General features: G+C 45.1%; 1 protein-coding gene across 1 annotated transcript in view; it reads left to right on the top strand.

The window, feature by feature from the left end:
• The first annotated feature begins 2,640 nt into the window (after nt 1-2,640).
• The window catches only part of WIPF3 (WAS/WASL interacting protein family, member 3), a 57,877-nt gene continuing 33,619 nt past the window's right edge, over nt 2,641-26,898 (top strand). The window contains exons 1-2 of the mRNA XM_005863000.2: nt 2,641-2,773; nt 17,905-18,054. Coding sequence (XP_005863062.1) covers nt 17,962-18,054 — 93 coding nt within the window. The 5' untranslated portion in view covers nt 2,641-2,773; nt 17,905-17,961. The remainder of the gene's footprint in view (nt 2,774-17,904; nt 18,055-26,898) is intronic.

Raw genomic sequence — 26,898 nt, 5'->3', positions numbered from 1 at the left:
GAGTGTGCGTTGAGCCCTGGAGAGAGGTCCTGCGCGGGGAGCGCTGTGCCCGCCCGGCTGGAAGGCCTCGGCCGCATGCTTGGAAGGAAAGTTACTCTGTAGCAGGACGCTGAGCTCCCAGCCTTGTTGCAGATCGTTGGCTGCAAAAGGAGGGCCTTGTTCGACGTGACGTGTGATTTAGAAAGTCCGTGCCCTCGCCTCCTTGCCAGGATCCTTCATCTCTTCGGAGGAAGGGTTGGAGGTACAATTGTTGGTCAGCAATAGCGGTTATCCCTGGGACACCAGCCTTCCCTGGATTTTTTTTTTCTCTTTAGGCAAAGCTAATCAAGGTGAGGTTCGAAGAGGGGTTGCTTTTAGGCCTGGTGACGACCTAGAGGGGAGCTTCAGGGGTGCTGGGAAAGTGTGCCCCTCCACCGCTTAGGGGCATGCATATCGAAATGTATGGTTATTCCCTTGAGATTTGTGCACTTAAGTTTTACCTCAATAAAAAAGTAAATAAAATTTTAATGCAGCTTTCCAGTCAATGCATTTTAGAGAGACATTTAAAACCCACAGAATCCAAATCGGGAAAAATAAAAGGACAGGGGTGCAAAAGAAATTTGGGGAATTACAGGAAAGGAAATATACACTGCAGGGGGCTTTACCAAATGCCTTAACAGGCATCCCCTCATATGATACAGTTATTGCTGTGCCTTTTTAAGGATGAGAAAATAAAAGGTCATACGGTGAAATGCCTTACTCAGAGGAGCCAGAGGTAAGAACCTGGGTACACAGACTTCATATTCGTTTGTTGTTGTTAATCCTCACCCGAGGATATTTTTCCATTTATATTTAGGGAGAGTAGAAGAGAGAGGGAAGGAGAGAGATATCTATGTGAGAGAAACACATCGATTGGTTGCCTCCTGCAGGAGCCCCCGACCAGGGCCAGAGCAGGGGAGGCGCCTGCAACCAAGTACGTGCCCTTGACCTGACTCGAACCTGAGACCCTTTGGTTCGCAGGCCCACGCTCTCTCCACTGAGCCAAACTGGCTAGGGCCACAGACTTCAAATTCTATACATGCAGCCATGAACAGGCTACTTGGGCCACCTGAGTCAGGGCACAGCTGGCTGAGTGACAGCTGAGTGACGGAGACTCGGGGCTGGCTCCCTGCCATGCCCCCTTTTTGTTCCTTTCCAGGAGTCTCCGTTGTTTTCATAGAATTGCAAGTGTGAGATGGTGTCACACAGACCGGAGTTAGCCAGCAGCAGAAGGGATGGAGGCAGTGTGTCTAAGAACATACAGTTTTAGGAGCAGGAGAAAGCCAGCTGGCCCAGCTGGCAACATTCTTCTTAGGAGATGTATTGTTCAGAAACCATATAGTACAGGTTGTGATTTTGCAGACACACACACACACACACACACACACAGAGAGAGAGAGAGAGAGAGAGAGAGAGAGAGAGAGAAAAGGGGGGGGGGAGAGAATACATAATATAATCTAGAAAAGGTCTGAGAAACCAAAATGTAATTAACTCTAGAAGAGAGCATATAGAGTTTTCACCAGGGTGGATCAGTCAACTTTCTTACAGTCTAGAACAGCGGTTCTCAACCTGTGGGTTGCGACCCCTTTGGGGGTCGAACGACCCTTTCACAGGGGTCGCCTAAGACCATCGGAAAACACATATATAATTACATATTGTTTTTGTGATTAATCACTATGCTTTAATTATGTTCAATTTGTAACAATGAAATTGGGAGTCACCACAACATGAGGAACTATATTAAAGGGTCGCGGCATTAGGAAGGTTGAGAACCACTGGTCTAGAATTTATAACCATATGTTCGTCAACGCTTAAGTTAAAAAACACACAGAGAACTACAAAAGTGACTTGGCAGAAGGAAGGAAATTTGTTTTCTAGCAAACATGATTATGAATACCCATGAAATTTGGTGCGGAAATATTTGAAACTTTAGGGTTCCGTAACATGATACCTAGAGGGGAATATAGAGGAATGTGTCCTAATACGTGGTCTTGTGATGATCTACTTCTTCCTGCAATTCAGAGCCTAGGGAAGTAGGGACGTGTCTGTTTTACCAGCCAGTTTCTCCCTGCAGAGTTGGACGTTTGGAATTATAATGTCTGGTTTGAAGAACCCGGATGAAGTGGGGCAGCTGAAGAGGTCTCTCTGGGTGAATGGGCTCAGCCGAGTGCCATCAGGCGTGATGATGCATCACCAAGTTATCTTTAGGCGAGTTTTGCCTTGTCACAGTAGCATTCCTGCCATCTGGCTGCTGGAATATTTAGCGAGGAACCGTGATGTTTGACTGACTTTGCTGATGGCATGACAAAACAAACTCGGAGAGGGAACTCTTCAGTCTGAGCTGGGGTTGGTGAGGCAATGATTAATTCCTTTTGATTCAGCCACTGCACAAAACCAAAGAGGCGTGGGGTTCCCAGCTGATGCAGAGCAGGTGTCGCACATGTTTTCTCTGTGGCTTCGGCCAGTTTGCAATTCTAGTCGGGTCTTTCCTTAGACCTGATCAAGCGGGAACGTGACCCCTTATGCAGCCGGGGACTCGTACCATGCGCTACAGGGTGGATGTGCCAAAGATACCGTGAAACGGAGCCGATGTGGCAGAAGCGCCCCATGAGAGTCATGGGGCCAGGCACTGTGGAGGAAGGTTTTCAAGTGCATCTTGAAGGAATATTCATTCTGTGTGGGGGCTGTATTCCAGCAAGACGCTGGTTCTGAGAAGGTGGCATCCAGAAATGAGTGCCAGGCCCGTCTGTGGACTGTAAGTCAGCTCCTGGGAGGAGGTAGGAAGAGGCAGGAGCCAGCCTCTGCTCTTGAGCTTCTGAGGACATGTGCGTGTGAGTGCACATGTGTGTCTGAGGACGTGTGTGTGAGTGCACATGTGTGTCTGAGGACATGTGCGTGTGAGTGCACGTGTGTGTCTGAGGACATGTGTGCATGTGAGTGCACATGTGTGTCTGAGGACGTGTGCGTGTGAGTGCACGTGTGTGTCTGAGGACATGTGTGTGGGGGTGCACATGTGTGTCTGAGGACGTGTGCACGTGAGTGCACGTGTGTGTCTGGGGACATGTGTGTGGGGGTGCACATGTGTGTCTGAGGACGTGTGCGTGTGAGTGCACGTGTGTGTCTGGGGACATGTGTGTGTGTGAGTGCACATGTGTGTCTGAGGACGTGTGCGTGTGAGTGTGCGTGTGTGTCTGAGCAAGGTGCCCAGGTTGCCATCCACTGTGCCTTAAGAGTAAAGGCTCACACGTACTGAACCCTTCGTGTGATGGGCCAGGCTGAGAGCTTTATATGTATGAAATCATTAGACAGCCCTAAAAGGGAATTGATTCTTATTCCCATTATCAGTTGGGACGGCGAGTCTAAGGGTCACTCAGGATGATCATGTCACACCCTGTCTGGTCTGCCATTAGCCCACTCATAGCCCCCACGTGTCCTTTACCTGCCTGACTTACCCTTATGGCACCTGAGCTCCTGGAGGGCAGGTTCTGGGTCCACCTCACCTCTGTTCCCAGCACCTGCACCAGGCCTGGCCATGATGGGGACTGACTAAGTGAGTGAGTGAAGGAAAGAATATCTTTATGATCCAAGATAAAATCCAACTACTTTTTTATTGTTTGTCCTTTTGACTTTTACTGTCTCGTCTTTTATTGATGTAGATCATCAGGCATCATTGTATGGACAAGATATATCATAGATATCTCCTTATAAAAGAAAAATGCTAAGCTCAGCCTATAAAATCAGAAGGCCTCTGCTTCTTTTAGAAATTAAATATTATTATTTCTTCTTTTGTATGACTCACATAATTCAGACTACCTGGATTTGAATCTTGCTTTCATCACTTATTTGTTGTATGATTGTGAGCAAATTACTTAACTGCTCTGTGACTCAGTTTTCCCATTTGTAAAATTGGCATCATCATAATAGTACTTATCTCATATTTAGGGCAAATAAATTAAGATAAATTCAGTACTACTATAGTGCCTCATTCATAGCAATGCTCAATAAGTTAGTGATTACTTTTTATCATTATTACCTGATACTTTTAAAAATTGCTTGTCTTAAAGTGGTCCATAAAGCATTTGAGAAGCTTATAAAAATAGGTAGTAAACAACAAAATTCATAGATAAGAGAACACATGGACTAGAAAATGAGATAAAATCAGAGCTATTTTAGAGAACAAGAATATTTCATAAGGTGTAGGTACTTTCTAGAAATGAGTTTACTGGAAGGTCTAATGTAGTTTCTGGAGATGGGATTAAAAATTTTGTCAGAGCTTCCCAGGAGGCAAAACAAAGAGAAAAACACAAATAGTTGTTACCCGACCCACAGTGACCAGGAGATAAAAACAGATCAGTTACCCAGCTTTTCCTGATCCTGAAAACTGGAATACCTTCCTCCTGAGGGATCTTCAAAACAGTCACTGTTGCCATAGGGATCTCAGTCTTCAACAAGGTCCCTGCCAAGAAGACAATGGGAGCTTTGTGGAAGAAGGCAACAGGGAGGCTTTCCTAGAACGTCATTGACTGTAGTTCCGGAGACATAATCCCAGAGCCCAGCCCAGTGAAGGGCCCCAAGTCTGTGGCTCAAGGTCGTGCGATTTCCTGTTTGACTGTGTCCCTGGGAGCGTAGAAAGACTCTTTCTCCAAAGGTTATCATTCTTGGGAGAGTCAGGTGAACACGTCCATTTGAAGAACATGTGTTCTGGCTGCAGCCATTTACGGGAGCCAAATCAGTTTACCTGGTCCAAAGTGCAAAGGGTGTCATCACCCGCATATGCTCAGTAGCCGGTGAGTGTGTGTGGGTGAGTTTTCTTAGGACTGGTGGTCCCCTGATCTCCCTTCAGCTGCAGTTTTGTCACTGTTTGGGAAAAGATTCCAGTGCTCTCTACTCTCTCTTAAGCCCCTTATTGCTTTCAGTAATTCTTTGTAGTGAGAATAAATAATATTTTATTTTTAAACTTTTTTTAAGCAACTGAAATAATTGTCATTTTTAGTATCTACTTACTAAAAATGTGGATATGTTGTATATATCCAACGTATATACTGTATCAGGATTGAATTCAGCGACCAAAAAACAAAACAAAACATCAGAATCTGGCTAAAACAGGTACAAGTCGATTTGTTTTGTGGAATGGCCTTCCAAGAAAGGCAGTCCAGTCCAAGGCAGGAGCTAAACAGTGCTGTCAGAGAGTCAGGCTCTTTCCATCACCTTGGCCTGCAGGACCTCATCCTCAACCTGGTTGCCTCCTGGCCACAGATGGCTGCTGCATCTCTGTGCTTATATCCGTGGACAGGCAGGAAGCAGAGGAAAGTGTCAACAGCCAAAGAGTGAGGGCCCTTCTATTAGGGAGGTTTGCTGTTTTACTCAGCAGGTAATGCCCTCCCACCTACATCTTAGGGACTTCCACCAAAATCTCGTTGGCCAGAGTAATGTCACAGGGTTACCCTACATGCATGACAGTCTGAGAAATCACATATTTTTAGCTGAGCAAACTGCAACTGCCACCCCAGCCCCCTCTCAAATTTTAGGGCTTCTGCTATGAGGAAGAAGAGGGGATGGTTGTTGAGTAGCAATCAGCAGTATCAGACACCCGACTGACTTCCTTCGAAAATACAGGTGACTCCGTAATTTAAAATGAATTAAAAAATGTCATACTTTCCTAGCTCTTCATACAGTGAGCATTAGAAAATGAGGCACACCCAACTGCCTTATGTCAAGATACCTAAATCGCTATCACCAGCCCTGCTTTCTTGAATTTCAGCTCTAAATTTCCACTTGTCCAAAGTACTTCATATGCTTCAAATTAAACTCACTGTTCCCTGCCCATCCCCTTTGTCCCCACACTCACTCCTGTCTTCTCCATTTACCACTCCTTTGTCTGGGCTCCTCCTCCCCCAATCCCAGCATCCAAACCAGGGGTGGGCAAACTTTTTGACTCGAGGGCCACAATGGGTTCTTAAACTGGACCGGAGGGCCGGAACAAAAGCATGGATGGAGTGTTTGTGTGAACTAATGTAAATTCAAAGTAAAAATCATTACATAAAAGGGTACGGTCTTTTTTTTTCTTTTAGTTTTATTCATTTCAAACGGGCTGGATCCGGCCCGCGGGCCATAGTTTGCCCACGGCTGATCCAAACGAATATCCCCCTTGGCACAATCCATTGCCTACTCTAATTCAAATAAATATCCATCTTCCATCCTACCTATTTGTTGCTTCTTCTCCCTATCATTTATTTTCCACACATGGCCCCTGCAGTGCTGCTTTTAAAAACAGGAATATCTGGCCCTGACCCGTTTGGCTCAGTGGATAGAGTGTCGGCCTGCGGACTCAAGGGTCCCAGGTTCGATTCCGGTCAGGGGCATGTATGTTGGTTGCGGGCACATCCCCAGTGGGGTGTGTGCAGGAGGCAGCTGATGGATGTTTCTCTCTCATCGATGTTTCTAACTCTCTATCCCTCTCCCTTCCTCTCTGTAAAAAAATCAATAAAATATATTTTTTTAAAAAGAAAAAAAAAACAGGAATATCTAAAATAAAATTAATAAATAAAATAGGAATATCTAACATCTTTCCTTTTTTTAAAAAGCCTGCAAAATAAAGCTCGAACTCCTTGGCAACCTGGCCCTGTGAGTGCATGCTGCCGTCACTGGTTGCCGCACACGCGCACACAGCAGAGCTCTGCTCATACCCTCCCCACTCCCTTCAGTCATGGAGGGCCTGGCTCAGAGGTCTTCTATGCTTGTTGCTTGTCCATAACCTATGGAAGCAATTAAGTAGATTTTAATGCATGTTTCCAAAGCATTTGATATTTCTATTAATATATTTTTGTCCTGGATTCTGTTTTGCCTGATGTTAATCATGCTGTGCCTGTTTTTTTAAAAATAACAGCCTTACTGAGGTAAAATTCATATACCCTAAGATTCACTCTTTTAAAGTATACAATTTCGGTCCTGGATTCTGTTTTGCCTGATGTTAATCATGCTGTACCTGTTTTTTAAAAATAACAGCCTTACTGAGGTAAATTCACATACCCTAAGATTCACTCTTTTAAAGTATACAATTTCATGGTTTTTAGGATATTCCGAGTCACACAACTTACACCATCATTTAATTCCAGAACATTTTCATCATCCCAAAAAGAAATCCATTAGCAATCACTTCCTATCCCCCCTCAGCCCTGACAACCCTCATCTACCTTTTATTTCTATGGACTCACCTATTCTGGACATTTTATATAAATGGAATTGTATAGTATGTGGCCTTTTGTGACTGGCTTTTTCACTTAGCCCAATATTTGGGGGGATTATCCATGGGATAGCATGTATCAGTACTTCTATTCCTCTTTATTGCTGAGTGATATTTCGTTGCGTGGTCACACTGCAGTTTGTTTATCTGCTCATAAGTTGATGGGCATTTGGGTTGTTTCTAGATTTGGGCTTTTATGAAAACATGCTACTATAAACACTCATGTCTAAGTTTTCCTGTGAGCATATGTTTTCATTTCTCGGAGTGGACTTGCTGGGTCCAATGATAACTGTTTAACTTTTCAAGGAACTTCCCGACATTCCCCAAGTGGCTGGGCCGTTTGCATTTCACCAGCAATGTATGAGGTTCCACACCATTGTTCAGCGCCTGCCATGTTTCTCTTCTTTTACTTGCAGAATCTTAAGCATCCTTTTGTTTTAGCTGTGTTTCTTATAAAGAAGATATAAAGCTGATTTTAAAAAGCAGTTTGATCATCTTTGTCTTTTAGCAAGGGAATTTAATCATTGGAACTGATTTTGTCCTTTTGTGTACCATATTGCTTTATTGTTACTTCTTTTTTTTTTCTGACTTTTCCTAGAATAGTGCCTGGCGCATAGTAACAATTAGATTATGGGTTATCTAACTGTGAATAGGAGCCATGTGTCTGTAGATTAATGTATTCATCAAATATATGTGATTCCGGCAATCCATGTTTATGGTGTCACTGAGGGGCTAGCACAGTGTCTGACGTAGAGAAGCAGCTCAGTAAATATTTGCTTCATTGCATTGACTCTGCGGAGTCTGATGTGCTTGTCAGAGGCTGGGTGGAGTAGTGGAAAGTGCACAGACTTGAAGTCAGCTCACTTAGGTTGGGTACAGTTTTGTGATGTCCTGACTTGCTCTTGGGTGGATCCCTTGACATCTTTGAGCCTTTGTTTCTTCATCTGTAAATGGGGATAATAACATCTATTGTGCAGAGTTGTGTTTGGGGATGAAAAATAATTCTGTAAATAACAATCAGAGTTCCTAGTACCGGTGATTCACTTAGTCCATGTGATCTATTGATTTGTTAGTGGACCTGTTTAACATAGCTCTCTCCATGTATGTCAGTGTTAAGACATCAATTATGTCTGCCCAGGGAATAAACTTATAGTAAAAATAAATGGCACTGGCCCCTTTGCTATGTGTCTGCCATAAATTATCACTGCCCTAATAGCAGGGGACATTTTTTTCCTTATATGGTAGAACTGCCTGTTAATGACAGAAATAGATTTTAAACCTCGAGCATCCCTTAAAGCCATTGTTTATTCCAACACCCTTTTAAATTTTTGAATAAAATATTTTTTATCATGCTGCTCTCCAGAAAATCAGAGGAAAAATAAAGCAGCTTCAGAAATAGGTAAGATAGGAGAAGAAAATGAAACAAACAAACAAAAGAAATAGGTAAGATAGCTGCTTAAAACAAAACAAGTGGACAAACATTTTTCCTAAATTTAAAATGAATTTTTTCACATTCTAACAGCTTCTGCAGGACCTTTTTTTTCCCCACCCAAATGTGTATCGCCTGAGGTTTTAGAAATTCACCTGCCGGCTTCTAGATGGAGGCTACAGGGGGTCTGAGTTCAGGCCTGTGGTTGTCTTCTTGCACTCCTGGATGCTCAGTGAGTTTGAAGTGAGCCATACAAAAGCGTAGTCATGTTGATATTTTCTGTATCAATTATATTTGTCTGAAAAGGATAGGTCAGGATCCCTGTCCGTAAGATCTAGGGGTGCAGTAGTCTGCGGCTGTTGAAAGAAAGTCACCAATTATTTCAGACCCACGCACCCCCTCACTGTGCTCCCCTGTGTTCTCGCATTTAATGAATGACAAGGATCAATTACCACTGGAGCCAACTCACAAATGATTCATGCCTAATGGGCAGTCGTGTCTTAAACCTGTTTGTCGCTGTGCGTTAACCATGTATTAACAGAAGAATTAAACCAGACAAGTTATGGACTGGTTTGAGAGAATTCTTTTAGTCTATTCCCGGCTATTTTCTGAGCACACGTGGTCAGTCATCTCTGACAGTTGTGGGTGGCTCTGGGGGTGATTTCAGCTGCCCTGGGGCAAGGGGAGGGTGGATCTGTGCAGGGCCAGCTCAGCAAGGCCCAGGGTCCGCTCTCAGTACCGTTCTTTATGGACCCAGCAGCTGATCACTGGACCTGATGGTCAAGACAAATTTATGTTTTTCTTTCTTTATCTGTATTTACCTTTTAGATGTAGAGATGTCTCAATCAGGTAGTGCAAAGAAAGCATTTTAAAAAAATACTTCACAATAATCCCAAGAAGGCAATCCAGAACTTTTATTTTATAAATTCTGTTTTCAAATAGGTAGTCATGCAAGTGAAACATACTTCCAAAAGTGTCAAAAGGATATATGGTGTAAAGCAAGCCTTTCTCACCCCAAATTCTCAGACCGTGTTGTACATTCTTCCAAGGATATTTCATGCACATGTATGTGTATACCTATAAATACATCTACATATTTTTACGTATACACGTATCACATAAATAAAGGCATACTCATTCAATGAAGACATGTTCTGCTGCCTGCTTTTTTCACTTAATATAACCTGGAGGTCATTCCATATTGGTATCATAGGAGTGCATGTTCTTTGTAACAGCTACCTGGCATGCCATTAAAAGTTATGAACTGTAATTTCATAACTACTTCCCAGTCAATGGGTATATCATTTATTTCTAGCCCTTTGCTATTAAAAAAAAAAAATGCTGCAATGAATGTCAACATTCACATTATTTCTCACAAGTGTATCAGTAAGATAAATTCCTAGAATTAAAATGCGTATTTTCTATTTTTGATACATTGGCGCATTGCCCTTTACAGAACATAATGTTAATTCATGTTTCCACAGGTAACTATGAGAGTCTTGTCCCCTGCATGCTCTCCAACACACCTTTATCAAACTTTTGATGTTGGCCAGTCTGAGTGAAAACTGGTATCTTGGATTGGTTCCGACCTCATGAGTTAGGTCGAGCCTTTCTCCAGTGTGTCGAAATACCCCTGGTATTCCTTCATCTGTGAACTGTTTGGCCCATTGTTCATTTTTCTGTCAAGTTATTGATGTGTATTATGGTTTTATAGAAACACCTTATACAAGAAATAAAGGAAAATGGCCATTTTACGGTAATTTTTATTTTACTGTAATTTTCTCCCAGTTTGTGAAATGACTTTTTTGTGTTAATGTCATTTTCCTCCAATTTGTGGTATGGCTTTGGCTCTGTTTATTGTGGTTTTATGTCTGTCTGTATGTGCTTGGTTTTGCAGAAACCTTTTCTTTTCTAGTGTTTAGAAAGGCTTTCTGACTTTGAGAACTTTTCTTAAAGTCTCCTGTATTTTGTCCTAGTGTGCACTGGACACTTTGAGACCCCAACATCCACAATCTATTCCCACACTGATAATAAGGCCTACAGTTGAACAGGAATTTCTCCTGTACTTCTCTTCCCTTCTTACTTTAGCTTGTAATATTACTCTTTAACAATCATTGACATGATTATTTTGTCTGTAGACTCACATAGAACTTACATCATGTTCTGGTGCCGAGGTATGTCTGCATCTTTTGCTTGAGTCGTTGGCCTGATCCCAGATATATATATATATTTATTCCCCAAAGCACACTAAGGCAATGGTATTTGGCATTACCTTTGGCCTTGGCAATACCAAGGTATCTAAGACAATATCCCTATCTTTGAATCTTTGAGTAGCCTACAGTTGAGTGAAGGGAGGCACACAGGCATGTGAAAAGAAAATTGCCAGAGTGCCTAGTGCCACACAGAATAAAATTGTGGACAGAATACCAGAGGAGAAGTTAGTTGTGCCCAAGGGAGAAGGAACTCTGTGCAGAGAAGCTGGCACCTGTGCATGTTTTAAAGGATTGGGAGGAATTTTCCAGGCGGTGAAGGCCAGCACACTCAGCCTGAATGGCACTGACAAAGGCACAGAGATATAAAGAAAAGGTATGTAAGGAAATGGCGCAGGTGTGGTGTGGGCAGAGGATAGGATGCATGCAGCAGGGTGGAGGATAAGGTTAGAACCTGACTCCATAAAGAGCCTTGAAAGGAGTACATGTTAAAATTAGAGATGCCATTTTTTAGAAGCGTAGCTGTTATGTAAAATGAAGCTTACTTATGAATGTGTAATTAATATCATGTATTTTTAATAAGCCTCGTTCTTATTTTAGCTAATACATAGGCAGCAAAAATATTACCAATAAATGTCAGGAAAGCAATATTTTCTCCTTCCTCCCTTGGGACTCACATGATTTTTAGGGCACTTAGCCATAGTATAAATACTTGAGTTAATGATAAATATTATCAATATCTCCAATTTTCCCTTCACCAAATACTGTTCAAATATTATAATGAATTCGATGAATAATCTGGGAGCAAATTTGCATTTCAATAAGAATTTCATTTTAAGAAGCAATTTATGAGTTCATTGTAGGTGTGACTTACTAGGTTTCATACTAGAGTGTGGTTAAAGTTCGTCTTCCTTTCAGAACTCACATAGACAATCCTTTAGGCATTTCAGCAGATGATTAACTTTAATATCTGGTTAGAGCTGAGCAGATTCCACCTCAGGAGCTATTGTTGGGGCTGGTGTTTCTCAGGTGTCAGAAGTTCTTCCGTCACCGTCACCGAGGTGAGAGGTGAGTGGGCACCCCGCTGGGTTTCCCTTTCACTCTTGTGTGTCAATTCCAAGCAAGCACAGTGTGCCGACGTCCTGGGTCCAGTCTGCTGAAATTAAGTGAGTCCACGAAAAGGTCTTCTCAGGAAAGGATGTAATTCCTGACTGTGTAGGGCAGAGTTTCATTACCCTAGTGTTCTAGAATAGGTCGTTTCAAACTTTGTGGGACAAAAAAAATCACTTGATAAGACACCCCCAAAGATTCTGATTTGTGCGTCATTTGGGGACCCCTGAGGATGTCTGATTGTGGGACATTTGGGGACCCCTGAGGCTGTGGCAGATGTGGTCACATTCTTAGCCTCTGATGACAGTGCGTACATCACGGGGGGGCCTTTTCATGCAACTGCCTCAAGGGCCCTGGGCTGTGCTCACTCCGCACCACTCTGCCGGCCTCCTGCTGATGAGGACTCGGAGCCTCAGGCTCCAAAAGGGGTGGCATGTGTGGGTCAGGAATGCTGAATGTGGGAGGCAGGGGTGCTGGTGACCCTGATAAATTCCAAGTCCTCTTCTCTGCCAAAAAATGATTCTGATTCGGGGGTGGAGACTGTGCCTTTCTTACGTGCTTCCACATTCTAGAGCTACTCACTGTGGTCCGCAGACCAGCAGCGTTCTCCTCACTTGGGAGCTTGTCAGAAATGCAGAATCTCGGGCCCCACCTCAGACCCAGTGAATCGGAATCTACATGTGAATGCCAGCTCCCCCACGGATTCACTGTCTGACTTAGGGTATCTTTCTTAACCTCTCTGTGCCTCAGTTTTCCCATCTGAAGAATGGGGGTAATAGTATCTATCCAGTTGGAGTGTTTGGGGGCTTAAATAGGTTAACATATGAAAAGCTCTAGCAACAGTGTCTGACACATACGAAGGGCTGTGTCAGCGCTAGCTCATGTTCCTATTAGCTAGAACACAAACTCCAAGGATTTTTTATGCTGGGCTTTGTACTAGTATTTCCCCCTGCCCTGTCCCCTGCTTATCTGCTTACTCGGGCCAACACGCCCCCACCACCCCAAAAGGCAAAATATTTCCAGGACTTTGTACCATTGAGGACAATGAGAACAGCAACTTCCATGTAGCCTGTATAAGACCGTCTTAACTGGGAGAGGTGGTGCCTGGGGCACGAGATCTTATAGAAGGGAAGTCCCCGGACAGGGGTGGGCCCAAAGAATTCCATCCTGGAATGATGAGGAAGTGGCCACAGAAAGTGGCCACTCATAAGTCATTGTCATCATCACCTGTAGAGAAGGTGTTTTGTTTTTAAAAATATTCTTTATTATTTTACTGAAAGCTTTGGCAGCTTTGCCACATGTTTTGTGAGAACCTTTATATTGGTGCCTTGTATGCGCGTGGGCTCACGGGGTCTGATTTCCTGGCTGCAGGGCCCCTTTGATAAATAAATGACTGATGTAGCTTGGCAGGACCCGGCTGAGACCACACCGTGTGAAACGGGCTGCCTCCTGGGGCGCGTCCACCTTGACCAGTGCCGAGGTGAGAAGTCTGTTCTTTTCCCTGACTTCATAGCCAAGAAACAAGAGACGCAGTGGAGCCGTGTCAACACATGGAAGTTAGGAGTGCATGGAGAACCTTACATTCAGATCCCCACTGAAATGTACTCTTAGAACCAGCAAAAGCTGCTTCTATATAGTGGCAGTAACCCTTCGTGCTTACATATTTTTAAATAGGCCCGTGTTCTATTTGTGAACAGCTGTAATCCGACAAACCACTCTTGGGGGGGAAAGTGAGTGTGAGAAGAGCAACTGGTATGTAAAAGTGCTTACCGTGAGTTATTCTTTCTCTCTGCAGTTACTCACAGACTTCAGTGGTGGGCATGGAGTGGGCGGTGGTGGGAGGATGATAAATACAGCTTCCCATGACGTCTGCCGAGTGTCAGGACCTGTATTCTGTTCTTCTTATATACGATCTTCATTTTAATTCTGATAACAAACTAAGAATCGAGCATTATAGCTATTTTGCAAATAAAATAAAAAACGAGGCCTGCGGAGTTCGGTGACTTGGCCCCGGCCATGCAGCTGGGAAAAGCCAGAGGCAGAAGCAGAAGGCAGGTCTGTATGACACGAAGACCAGCCCCTCCCCTGTATTTGGGGTTTCACATGGGGTGCTGTTCATTCTCTTCCCCCGCCTCCCTCTAACGGTGCAAGAATATCGAACCTGCATTTCCACGCTGTTCTCCAGAGTTATTTCATGCATTGGGAGAAAATAGAAAAGCTTTTGAGAATCTGGCGTTTTTATGCTAGGCACTTTTTCATGCATTATGGAGAAAAATAGCATTTTTTCAATGTGTCGGGAGAGCACAGGGCATCGGAGAGCGCCTGGGTGTAGCCTGCGACTTCCTGGCACTCTGCATGCTTCCAGACTGTTAGGTTTGAACAAACTCTTCCCTCCCTAATTGCTTAATTACTATCCCTGTCAGGAAAGAGCCTTCGCAGCCATCAAGTGCCGCATATAAAAATACCCTTTCATCTCAGCGTTTGAAAAATCATTCCTGGGATTTCAGCAAGACGGAAGCCCAGTGGTACCTAACCATTCTCAGATTTCTGAGGATAAACGAGGTGGGCAGCAAGGATGCTTAGCTTAGGGGACGTGAGTGGCAGAATTACACTCACCTGGATGAGGTCCCTGTCACTTGGAGGGTCTCAAAACGATTTTTAAATCTTTGCAAAATGGAAGCAGAGAAGTAAGATGGCCTGAATGATATCAAGTGAGTAAAGCAAGAAATGAGGTTTGGGAATCAGAAAGGCTAGGGCTTTAACTCAGCTCGGGTGCGCTTTCTGAAAGTTGGTAGAAACTACACGCATCGCGTGGTCTCTCCTATGGAAATGCCGGCGTCTACCATGGAGTTGCTGAGAGGATGAACCAGAACAGTGGATTATTAGCGCCTGATCCAGTGCTGAGCACACGGAGGGGGTTCAAGAATTACACAGTCGATGTCATTGTTCACGGACTCCATAGTTTGCTCATCGCCCACTCGCTGAACTGTACTTGTCGCCTCGAAGTCAGTACTCACAGGCGCCTTCATGGTCAGTGGGGGACGTGTGCAAAGTGGGGGAAGCTCAAGTGCCCCGGTGCAGACATGGCAGCTGAGGTCCCTCACGGCGACCCCCGCCTCCTAGTTGCGTGGGAGCTGTAAACTAGTGTCTTTTACACATTCTGTTCAGTGCCACGCTGTTCAAATGTGGGTGCTTATTGTTGGTGGTTGCACTGTTTTAAATGGCCCTCCAAGCGTAATGTCCAGGTTCCGTCCAGTGTTCTTGAGTGGAGGGAGGCTGAGGTTTGCCTGATGGAGACAATGTGTGTGAGAGATAAGCTTCATTCCATCATGAGGGACAGTGCTGTTGGCATGAATGTTAATGTAACAACAGCATATACCTATCTATAAGGTCTCTTGAAGCAGGAACACACATGAAATAAGATTATAATTTAATGCGGTGACAAAAATCTTGTAAACGATTGTCCACAGGAACCTAACCCTGTGTACCTCCTAGGAGCAGTGGTTCAGGGTTTGTTAACTCAGTGATCATGACAACTTTATAAAACATACCTCCCGCAAATGATGAGAATTCGCTGTAACCCATTTAGTTCCTGCGTTAGGCAGGTTAAAAATGAGTGGCTATAACAAATTAACTTCAAACTGTAGCTTAACACAGAAGTTTATTTTTTAGGTATTTAAAGTCTAATCAGGTGTTTAAAAGTGAGTCAGGAACCCAGATTCTTGACATCTTTTGGATGGGCAAAGAGAGAGTTGTAGGTAGGTCTTTATGGACCAGCTTCCAGGTGGAGCACATCACTCTGCCTTCTTTCTATTGGCCAGAGGTCAGTCACATGGTCACAATTAACTGCAAAGGAGGCTGGGAAATAGTACCTAGCTGAGTGCTCCGGGGTTCCGTGAACAGCTCAGCCACTACTACCTATGGCCATTTTTCCTTAGATAAATGGCGAAACCCGTAGGTAAGAAACATTTACCTTTTCAAAGTTCCTCTTTTAATCTCTTTCCAGTTCATCGCCAGGGGAAGCAAGTCTTTGTCTTCTCATCTGTCTTGGATAAAAGATGGAATCCTCACATAATGAGACTCTCTGCATATTTTCTCTTGTTCTATTAATACTTCAGCCAACCTTTCAATACCTACCATACATTGTTGGCTGCAGTTCTTTTTGCCACTGAATAAAGGATCACATAAAGATTGCGCCCAGTGCCTTCTATGAAAGAAAGGGTTAAAATACAAATAACTGATCCTTTATTTTTGTTCCAACTAAATTGCGGACTCAACATCCAACTTGCTTCAGCGTTCAGCCAGTAAAATGCCGGCTTGGTCTGACCCTGCATTACTGAGTGTATTAGGTTGTGTACTAAACACATCACTGACGCCACCAGGAAGAAGTACCTGCTACCCTCTGGGACCTCTGCCCAAGTTCACTGTAGTTTCATGTTGGGGACTCTGATAAGTATTGTTTTTCCGGTCTTTCTGTCCTGGTGTTACTGTCGAGGGAAGAGGCAGTGGCACAGTAATTATCTGACTTTAGTAATTTGGGGGGGGGACATTTCCTAAGAAAACTTTGGTCGCCCACAATGATCAGCTCATGCACATCTTTGGGACTCTTATGAAACTATCATGGACTTTTTCCACAAAAGAAAGATGAACTTTAAATTACATATATTTTTTAAATTTTGTACAATTTTAGGGGAAGTCTTAACCCTGCTGAAAACAAGGTTGTTCTGACCTTAGAATATTATCATGGAAATTAATGTGACCAGCCTGTCACATAGCAGCCAAACAGAACTAGCATGTACTACATAAGCAAAACGGTAGCCCCTGCTAAAAATCAGGCACCGTGTTACATAACCGCTCTTTACTGCGAGGAGATAAAAATATTAGCATGGAATAATACAGGTGCCAGAGGGTTTCAAAGTTGAAGAAGCAGGCACAGGCCTTGTTCTGACCTTCCAGTGACTACAGAGACAAAAACAAAACAAACAAACAAAAAAAACAGCACAAAACACAAATTTACCCCTATGCAGGTCTGATGTTTATTTCTGTTCGTGCTTTAATTGTGTTTGGAGTCTCACATAGGTTTTCCTCCTTCCTGTAAACTGTGGGACTTGCCTTCAGTGTGGGTTTTAAGCCTTTGCCACGTGCCTTGATACGGATTCTAGGGCGCACGCACACACACACACACACACGCACATGCACACGCACACACACTTATAGGAGCTCAGGTGTCCTACAGTATGAACTGTTTGAAACATAACTGTGTTTGCAGAATGGCAGCAAGAAGCCCTCTATGTAGCAAACCAGTTATGACGCTTTTGCAGAGAAGTGTCGTGCTCGCGCCCAGATGATTGTATAGAAGCCACAGAGGGACAGCAATACAGTAAGAACTGCCGGGAGAGGAGGGAGCAGGAGAATGAGTGATGCCCTTTAGGGCCCTGCTCGAGGCTGGGACCATGAGTAATGTGGCGCCTGCGACCTGCAGAAAAGGTTACATTTCATTCCGTGCGCTCTGCTTAGGGGACGGGGAACATGTGCAGAATATTTTTTTAAATACGTCAGAAAAGATAAAACTAAAAGTGTAATGCGAAGGAGGTAGAAATCCGTTATTTGGAAAGATCATGGAATGAGGTGTTGCTATTTATGTATTCTATTAATTTTGATACAGAAATAGCTGCATTTTATCAGTTCCGTCACCCAATTCTCTCCAGAATCTGGCTGCTCTTTCAGTCTCCAGCACTGGGCACAATGCCTGCCTCACAATAGACACTCCGTATTTATTGAGAGAAAGAAAGAGAGAAAGGAAGAAACCATAATATCCGTATGTCTGCATGACATGAATTACCTGTGCATGAATAAAGACGTTCACGTTTAAAACTCTCTTCTCTCCTTTTCAGAGCAGAAGCCATTCTCTTGGGACCATTCACAAGCAAGAGACACCAACGCCGTGACATATGCCAGTGCCACCGCCACCTCCACCTCCTCCTCTGCCTCCACCTCCCCCGCCTCTGGGAGCTCCTCCCCCTCCCCCGCCATCAGCACCCCCGGTAAGGCCTGTTTTTCTGTCTCAGTGACTGTCCCGCATAAGCTGCTTTGAATATACACTTGAGCAGAAGGTTTTACATGTTCGGAACCAGCCACCACGGAGCTCCCCTGTGACAGGTGGCATCTCAGGTCGCTGGTCCTGGCGGCTCCAGGGTCTGATTCCCAAAGAGGCTGGCCAGGTCTTTCTCTACCGAGGAGTCCTCGGCCACCGCCACCCTCAACCTCAGTGTCATCCTTCTACAGACCTCTAGGTAATTTCTCCTCTGATTCCTGCTGCTCCGTGCCGGCTTCCTGGGTCTCCCTAATCGGCTCTTCCCTCTCACTGGAAACCTCTGAAGGGTGCAGCCAATGAGGCGTGCCGCAAAGTCAGGTTCCAGTGTGTAACTGGATGGTGGTAACGATAGCTCGGGCTTCGGTTGCCTGGTGCTGGGCCCACGTCAGGGAAGTGTCCTACGAAACGCCACAATGAAATAGAAATCTCTAAATGAAATGTCCCTCTCCACGCCAGGCCCTTTCATCTGTGTTGCCGGATGCTCTCTCTTGGTTTAATAGTTTGGTCTGGGTGTAGGGTAGGAGAGGCACGGAGAGGGTGGTTGTTTAGTCTGAGAACAGGAATTCTCAGCGTTGGCACCACTGACATTTGGGGCCAGATCCTTTCTGTCGTGGAGGGCTCTTCTGTGCCCTGTAGGGTGCTTAGCAACAGACGGCTCCTGTTCTCAGTGGGAGATGGAAGATACGGATGCCATGGCGATACGGCACGCAGAGGCAGGGCTGGTAGGGATGCTATGAGCCAAGTCAGCTGAGCCGGGAATTGAGCCTCACCTGCCATCCTCCCCCGCTATGCATTCCGCCCCCCAGGTGTGGATGACATGACCTCAGGTGTGCGGATGACGTGACTATGGGAGTATTGGTTAGGAGGGCCCCAATGCATGGCCACAGGCTACCGGGAGAGCACGAGTGTGCCTGGACACCCCCTATGATGTTACCTTTGCACGCCCTCCGTATCTGAATTGCCAGGGACCTAGACCTGCCTGAAACTTGGCCCTTGCCCTGGAAAAGAATGGAAAGAAATCACATAGATGAATTCCATATGAAAGCTCTCTGACCAGGGTATAGAAAGTGTAGGAGTCAGTTGGAAGTTCCACTGCTGAACTTGACCACACAAGGGATAAAGGAGATGGACAGTTTATAAGTAAAGGAAACATACATGAAACTGTCATAGGGATCTTGCACAGACTGGCTAGCACCAAGAAACGCAACTTATAATCACTTCAAATACCATAATACACCCGTAAACTTCGCCAGAATAAATAAACTTATCAAAACCTTCATTATTGGGGATTTGGGGAAATCAGCCCTTTTTTAAAACTTTGCTGGTGACACACAAATACCTGGAACTCAGTGTTCAGTGAACCTTTCTGGAGTGTTCTCTGGCAGAAAACAGTGGTCTTGAACGTATCATACTTTTCCCCTGGAAATCCAGTAGTTTTATTTTTGAGGCTGATACAAAGATTAATCCTAAAGGAACCAAAAGGAATTTATCCAAGGATGTGCACAGCAATGCCATTTATTCTAGTGAAAAATTTGATCTTATGAGCACTATGTGAAATGTGGTAGGTCATGCTGGTAATTAAAAATTGCATTATGCCATAGTGGTAATTAAAAATTATATTTATAACTATGCCAATTATGGAAAGTAGACATGGAGTGGTGGATTAAAAACACAATGAAATTAGCTATGTAATATATGTAATAGCAGAGATCAGAAGAGAATTTTTAATTCTGATAAAATTTTATTAGGGAATTCTTTTTCTTGAAAGACATTTAAGTCCATGGTCCAGTGTTTGGGTAGCCTGCAAGCTAAGGATAGTTTTCACATTTTCAAATGGTTGAAATAAAAATAATACTTTGTGACATATGAAATTATATGAAACTCAAATTTCGGTTCATGAGTAAAGCTTTATTGGACCTCAGCCATGCTCACTCATTTACATATTGTCTATGGCTGCTTTTATGCTGCCATAGCAGAACACCAGTTAAACAACTTGTTATTCCTCCCAACAACAACAAAAAAATTCCGTTTTTGTCTCTATGCAACCTATAGTGTTAAAATTGTACTCAATGATTATTATTATTCTTCATTGTTATTCTATTTTTTGTTTCATCAATAAGAATTTTATGGAACTTTGTTTTTCCTTTTAAAGTACTTACATAAAATCCATGATTTCTCCTCTTGGCGCACAATGCCTACAATATTTATTGTCTGGCCCTTCATGGGAAAAGTTTGCCAACACCTGTCCTACGAGACGGCTGGCTTCTTCCAGCCTTCCTGGGCTCAGCAGCCAGGGACCTTGCATTAGGCCATGTGCCTCTCTTCATCCCTTTTCAAGGACTCCCCATCCCCCTTTTGACAGTCACCCGTTCCACCCACACGGTCTGGCCCCTGCCTGCCTCTCAGACCTCGCACTGTGCCCTGTCCTCGTGTCTTCTACTCTAAGGCGTGAGCATAGCTGTGCTGTTTGCCCGGAAACCCTTTCTGCTCAGCTCTGCTCAGGTGTCACTTCCCTGGAGCATCACTTCCTCACACCCACACTGGAATGTATAACATACATTCACAACCTCCTAACAGCACGCATCAGTTTTTAATTCTGTTTATTGGACTGGAGTCTGCATTTTATGGGTTGTAGTCTTTCGGTTCCTAGCACCTGGCTCACAACAAGCACCCTCCTCATTGACCAAATGAATGAGTGAATGAAAGAATGAATAGATGCATGCAAACATCTGTGTAAATAGAGCTCAGAAATGGAGCTAACCCTCTTCATAACCAGTGCTCACGACTGTAAACATCCATGTTATGGACCAGCATGGCAGATTACTACATGCAGTCTTTGGTTAATATATGTAATCTTTGTGTGACATGTTTGATGGTCTGTAATGAAAAGCGTCCTATCTAGCTTCACCTTAGCTCGGGAAGATCTGGGGCTTAGACCAGGGCTAAAAGCTTTTGGTTTCTTCCTTCTACCTCTCACCTCTCCCTTCCTGCCCCTCCCATCCTGGTCTCCACCTCTTCTTTAGTGAGCATCTTCTCTTTTTCCAAGAACGTGTGTGTAATAAACCAGAAGAAGGACCAGTGGAGCCTGCCGATTTTTGGAGCAGGCTTAAACCCAACAGTCCTCGCCATCCTGTTTCACTATTTTTCTTGCCCCCTAACTCCCCTGTCTTTTGAGTTCTATTCTGTTTCTCATTCATTTAAAATCCAGTAACAATATAAAATTGCCTGCGTGGTGCATTGGTCCACTTATAATTATATTGTCATTGTTGCTTTGGTTACAGGATGTAGCTTTTTTAAAAGATCTAAATATATATATATATATTCAAGTGTTTGATTTTGAAATGCAGCAGAATTTGACTGAACTTTTGTTTTCTGCCTGGACCCCCTGGTAGTGTCCGAGGTGAGAGAACAAGCGTGGTGACAGCCTGTGATTTGTTTTCTCATCATGATCACATAACACCGTCTCCACACGAGGAAGGGAATACATGCGCCTCTGCCCAGCTGATAGGTTCTTTGGAGTTGGGTTCCCCAGGCAAAGCCTAACAACAGGGCTGTAAGTTTTTGTAGCATTATTTTTCAGTGTTGCTGTGCAAGTTCACAAACATCCTAAGGAGGAAACCGTTCTTTATTTAAAAACAAAGGGGCCCTGGCCTGCGTTGCTCAGTGGTTTGAGCATCGTCCTTTGCACCAAAGCGTCTCAGGTTCTAGTCCCTGTCAAGAGCATGTACCTGTGTTTGCAGGTTCGATCCCCAGCCCAGGTCAGAGAGAGTGTGGGAGGCAACCAATCCATGTGTCTCTCTCACATTGATGTTTCTTTCTCTTTCTCCCCCCTCCCTCCCTCCCTTGCACTCTCTTTAAAAAATCAATGGAAAAAAATATCCTCTGGTGAGGATTAACAGAAAACAAAAACAAAGGGGAAACTGGCTTGCTAACCATTTATTTACCATGAGAAGCAAAACTCCCAAGTTAGGAAGACACCCTGGTGCCGTGTATTTCTGCCTGCCTCTTCCGGGGGTGAAGTTTAAAAATGCTTAAGGGAAATGACAATGAAACGCATATTGTGGCCCCTCGCCGTAGGTTCCCTCCTTCCTGCTTGCCAGTCTGTGCATCCAGGCGACTCCGTGAGATGATGCTTCTCCTTGTAGTCTGAGGGTCGCATGGCGCATGGGCGAGGTGGGCCTTGCACAGGGTCAGGAAATGCCAGTTGTGGTCACACTGGGACGGTTCCCAGCATCTCTAGGAGACAGGAGCTCGTGTGCTGTGCAAAAACATGTCAATCTGTTACCGAAAACGCGTAAAATGGAGTCTTATCTGAAACCCCACCAGAGCCTTTTTCCGTTTTGTGTTTGCTGTGATTTAAAAAGAGCTACATGGATGGGGGCTTAGCAGAACTGCGCATTTCCCTATGTTCTGCAAACGGTAATTTGCATGTTTACTGGTGCATTGGGAATAATGAGAGGCTTAAAAAATCTTAAATGCTGTCACTCACTTAGGTTCCCCCAACACTGGTGCTTTGATTAGTGCCATTAATAAGGGACCGGGGACAGTTACCCAGGGTTGCCGGTGGCCACTGGGACAAGGAGAAGGCTTTTGCATGAGGCCAAGCTATTGGGATATAGTATTACATTTGTTCTCTGCTTAACAGTTGGCAAAACTACACCTTTGTCCTCCAGTCCATTTAAAAACTTAATTCTCCCCCTGGTTGGCGGGCTTGCACCTGCGAGCAGAGCAGTCAGGCCGCCTCAGTGAGGAACCCGGGAGAGGTGTGGCGGACCTGCCACTCATGCGTCCAAAGGGCCATTCAGGGTGTATGGAAATGCGTTTTTTTTCTCAGCCCTCAGCTGGGAGGGGCTGTGGGGACAAAGAGGCGGAGGCTGCGGTGTGTGCTGGCGGCACACTGTGCACTCCTCAGGCCCGGGCTCGGTGAGAAAAGCCTGCCAGCGCTTGATAAAGGCCTTTATCAAGTTTCCTGGGCGCCCAGGCCCAGCAGCCGCTCTCGCTCGGCGTCTGAGCCCAGGGAGGTGGCAGGAAGGTGCCATGTAAGGTATGAGGCCATCGGACCGTGCACAAAGACCTCTGCCACCTCTAGCAAGGACTGCTCACCAAAGCGTTCATTGACCCCGAAGATGCTGGCTCTTGGCCTTTGAAATCTTTAGAATTTCAATGTAACTAACAATTCTAGACAACTGCCCCTGAACATTCCCTACCCAGGGTGTCTTTCCATACGTGCACTATTATACCTCCGGCGGGGGGGGGGCACCTCGGTTTGGAGCAGGGATCTTTGGGACATGCACTTCTTCCCCAAACCACTAAACCGCTGTCCTTTCATCCAGACCTGCCCCCACCCCTTGAATCTAAAAGCCAGGAAGTCAGTGGTTTCCACCCCGACACCCGGATTTCTTCCGGTGTCCCCAGGCCTCCTGCTCAGATTTTCTCTTTTCTGTTTGCGTTGTGCTTCCATCATTTCTCCCCATTTGCTTATTGGTTTGTTTTTTTTCCATTTAAAAGTTTGCAAGTTACCCTCTGAATAAAACTGAGAGTTAACAGCAGAAAATCGGCATCAAAGAAGCAGATACGATGCAAAGGAAGTCAGTATTGTTTTGTCTTTAGTTTACACTGGGCTGCTGATGGGCTCAGAAAAAAATGGGATCGCTGCTGCTAGTGATGCGGGCACAGTGGGGACAGTAAGTACCTCTGAGCTCAGTGGCCACACTGTCCTGACCTTGACCAAGCCATCAGGCAAACAGACTGAGCTTTTGCTGCCCAGAATTAGCCAGTCTGCCTCTGAAGAGATGAGAACCTGAGTCCAGAGCAGCCTGGACTTCGATCCTCCGCCAAGTCCGAGATGCTGGGACTAAATGTAAAAAGTCATTGATCGCGACTCAGTCATGGAAATCCTGAGAATACACCTGGTTATTCCCAGACCAGAATTTTGTACCTTGCGTTGCTTCGTCCTGACAGACTTCCCGCATATGGGATCCTCGAATTTCATCTCTGGGGAGCCCTCCTGTCCTCTGAGTGAATTACTCTCCTTCCTGAGCTTGCTGCTCTGAGCTCCAGGGGCTGGACGTGTCTTAATGCTGTGACTCTCTCCTGAGCAGACGCGGCGAGGGATGAAAGGAACTCGGGGCCAGTGAGCAGTTAGTGAGTGACTCTGGGACGGGGGGTGCGTGCCTAGGTCAGGTCTAGGCACGTAGGACACACTCAGTGTCTAGCATCACTTCCTGAACTAGTGAGTTTAGGGGAGGTACTGTCATTCCCAGGGCAAACCCACTGTGGGCGAACCAGCCATGACGTGACATCTGCCACCTGCCTGAGCCCTATCGTGGGTCCTGCCAGAACACCGTTAACACATTCGAGTTTTAGTAAGAAGCATGTTTTATACACCAAGTGCAGTTTTATCAGAAGCAACACATTTATGGACAGCAGAAGATAACACCCAGGTATTATTTTTAAAGCCATAAAAAGTCCTTTGGCACAATCCTCCCCATTGTTTCCAGAGAATAGACCTTGTACCGTTGCTTTACATAAAGACAATTAAAAATCAGGGAGAGCAACACGGTGTACCCATTTCTGTACATGGTAGCAATCAATTTCCATTTCCGTAAGGCCTGTTCACCGTAGAGGAATGTGAATGTGTTTGCAAGCTGGTGAAAGCAGGGTTCCATCTGGAGCACATACAGAAGGTGCAAAAGCATGCTGTGCCCCCCCCCCTCACCCGCTCAGCGCTCATTGTGCCAAGCTGTGGGTGTCAGGAGGGATCATGTAATGATGCAAGGTGGTGTTTTCAGAACAAAAATGTGAGCTTCCAAGCCACCTTAGATTAGAAACTGAATCCCGGCTGGGCCATTTGATGTCAGGCTACTTACTTAGTCACTCTGAGCCTCAGTTTCCTCATCTGCAAATGGGAATAACAGTCGCCCCCTCCCAGTGCACACTGCCCCGAGAGTGGGAGCGCCCCGCAGGGAGGGATTTCTGTCTGTTTTGCTCGCTGTGCATCCTCAGCGCCTGAGCAGCGCCTGGCGTGTTGTAGGCATGCGGCAAATACGCGTTGAATGCACGAATCATGGGGTCCTTGTGAGGATCTACTAAAATAACCATCGAAGCTGTGCTTACCCAGGGCCAGCTTAGTCAGCAGGAGCCACTGTTATTTCAGGGACCAGGAAACAACTGTGCGAGGAACCAGATCTGGGACTGAGAGCAAAGGCCCCTGAGGTCCATGCAGGGTGGGAGGTCAGAAGTCAAGGTCAAAGCTGAGAGCCTGAGTTATTCAAAGTGGGCAGTCAGGCCAGCAGCAAAGACCTTGTGGCAGCTCCAGGAAGCTGAGACTCAAAACAGGTGGGCAGAGGTGACCCCGTCTAGGTTTTCGGGGTTCCAAGTCCACCATGCCAGTAGCTGCTGCTGCATGACTCTGGGGAGCTACGTGGTTTGCCTTCTCTCCTCTTTCATGCCTTGTACACAGTGGAGTGGCCTGAGTCCATGGGGGTAGCGGGGGGTAGAGGGAGGTACTGGAATCAGCCACAGATCTGAGCCATGAGCCCTCAGCTGTGGGGCCGAGGCTGTGAGCAGGCACAACATGGTGATCCGAGGGTCCTTTAGGATCCACTCGGTGCAAATGGCAGCCTGGTGCAAATATGCCCAACATTTAGAGGAGGCTTTGTTTTCTCAGCTGCTCTTTGATTTGTTGCTTTACAAGCAGCTCCGCGGTTGCAGACTAGGAGGCTGCCTAGGGGAAGGGCACACGGGTCTCTGGAAGGTTTAATGGTGATGCTCATGCAAGAGTTCTCGATCGCCTGGCTCTGAGCCCCTCCCTAAAGCAAAGAAAACTGTCCTCTGCACCTTGTGGCAGCTCCAGGAAGCGGAGACTTAAATGCTACAGCGTGGTCTTTCTCTGCCTGGCTCAAAGTTTCATTTAAACACTAGTGACCAGGGAGGATTTGAACACTAATGAGGTATTGGGTGATATAAAGAAATTAGTCAATTTTATTTAACAATACTTACTAGATTTTGAAGAGCTCATATATAGATATATATCATCCAGTGTTAGATATATGTTTTTAATAAGCAGAGAAAAGCAGGTTAGGGTGAAGATAGAACAGGATTGGCTGTAAGTTTGATGATTGTTGAAGCTGGTTGATGGCACAGAGGTGAATCTTGAGGCCCAGCACGAACTCCAGATAACAAAAGTGGCTTGTGAAACTGTCGCATTTACTGTTCTGGCCCTGGTACAAGGACACCGAGCCCTATCTGGCATTTCTCCTCAGACAAAGCACAGAGGACAGTTGTGGGAGTTATTAAAGCAAAACTTTCCCAGCTGGCAGCTCTTCTCCAACCAAGGTCACCCAGATACAGAGGAGTTCTCACCTTCACCATTCCTTCCTCTCGGAGTAAATGTAAAGCTACAGCTCACATTTCACTGCTGCATTCATGTCTGGAGAGCATCTGACCAAGTTTAAGCACCTTACATTCTGGATGAGCTGATACTGAGTTTAAGCACCTTATCTGGAAAACCTGTTACTGAGTTTAAGCACCTTACAGTCTGGAAAACCTGTTACTGAGTTTAAGCACCTTACAGTCTGGAAAACCTGTTACTGAGTTTAAGCACCTTACAGTCTGGACAACCTGTTACTGAGTTTAAGCACCTTACAGTCTGGACAACTTGTTACTGAGTTTAAGCACCTTACAGTCTGGACAACTTGTTACTGAGTTTAAGCACCTTACAGTCTGGACAACTTGTTACTGAGTTTAAGCACCTTACAGTCTGGGTGACCTGATATTGAGTTTAAGCACCTTT

This window comes from Myotis brandtii, unplaced genomic scaffold (assembly GCF_000412655.1).
Source record: "Myotis brandtii unplaced genomic scaffold, ASM41265v1 scaffold17, whole genome shotgun sequence".
Taxonomy (NCBI): Eukaryota; Metazoa; Chordata; class Mammalia; order Chiroptera; family Vespertilionidae; genus Myotis; species Myotis brandtii.
Note: the sequence above shows the minus strand (reverse complement) of the source record. Positions and strands in the feature narration are given on the sequence as shown.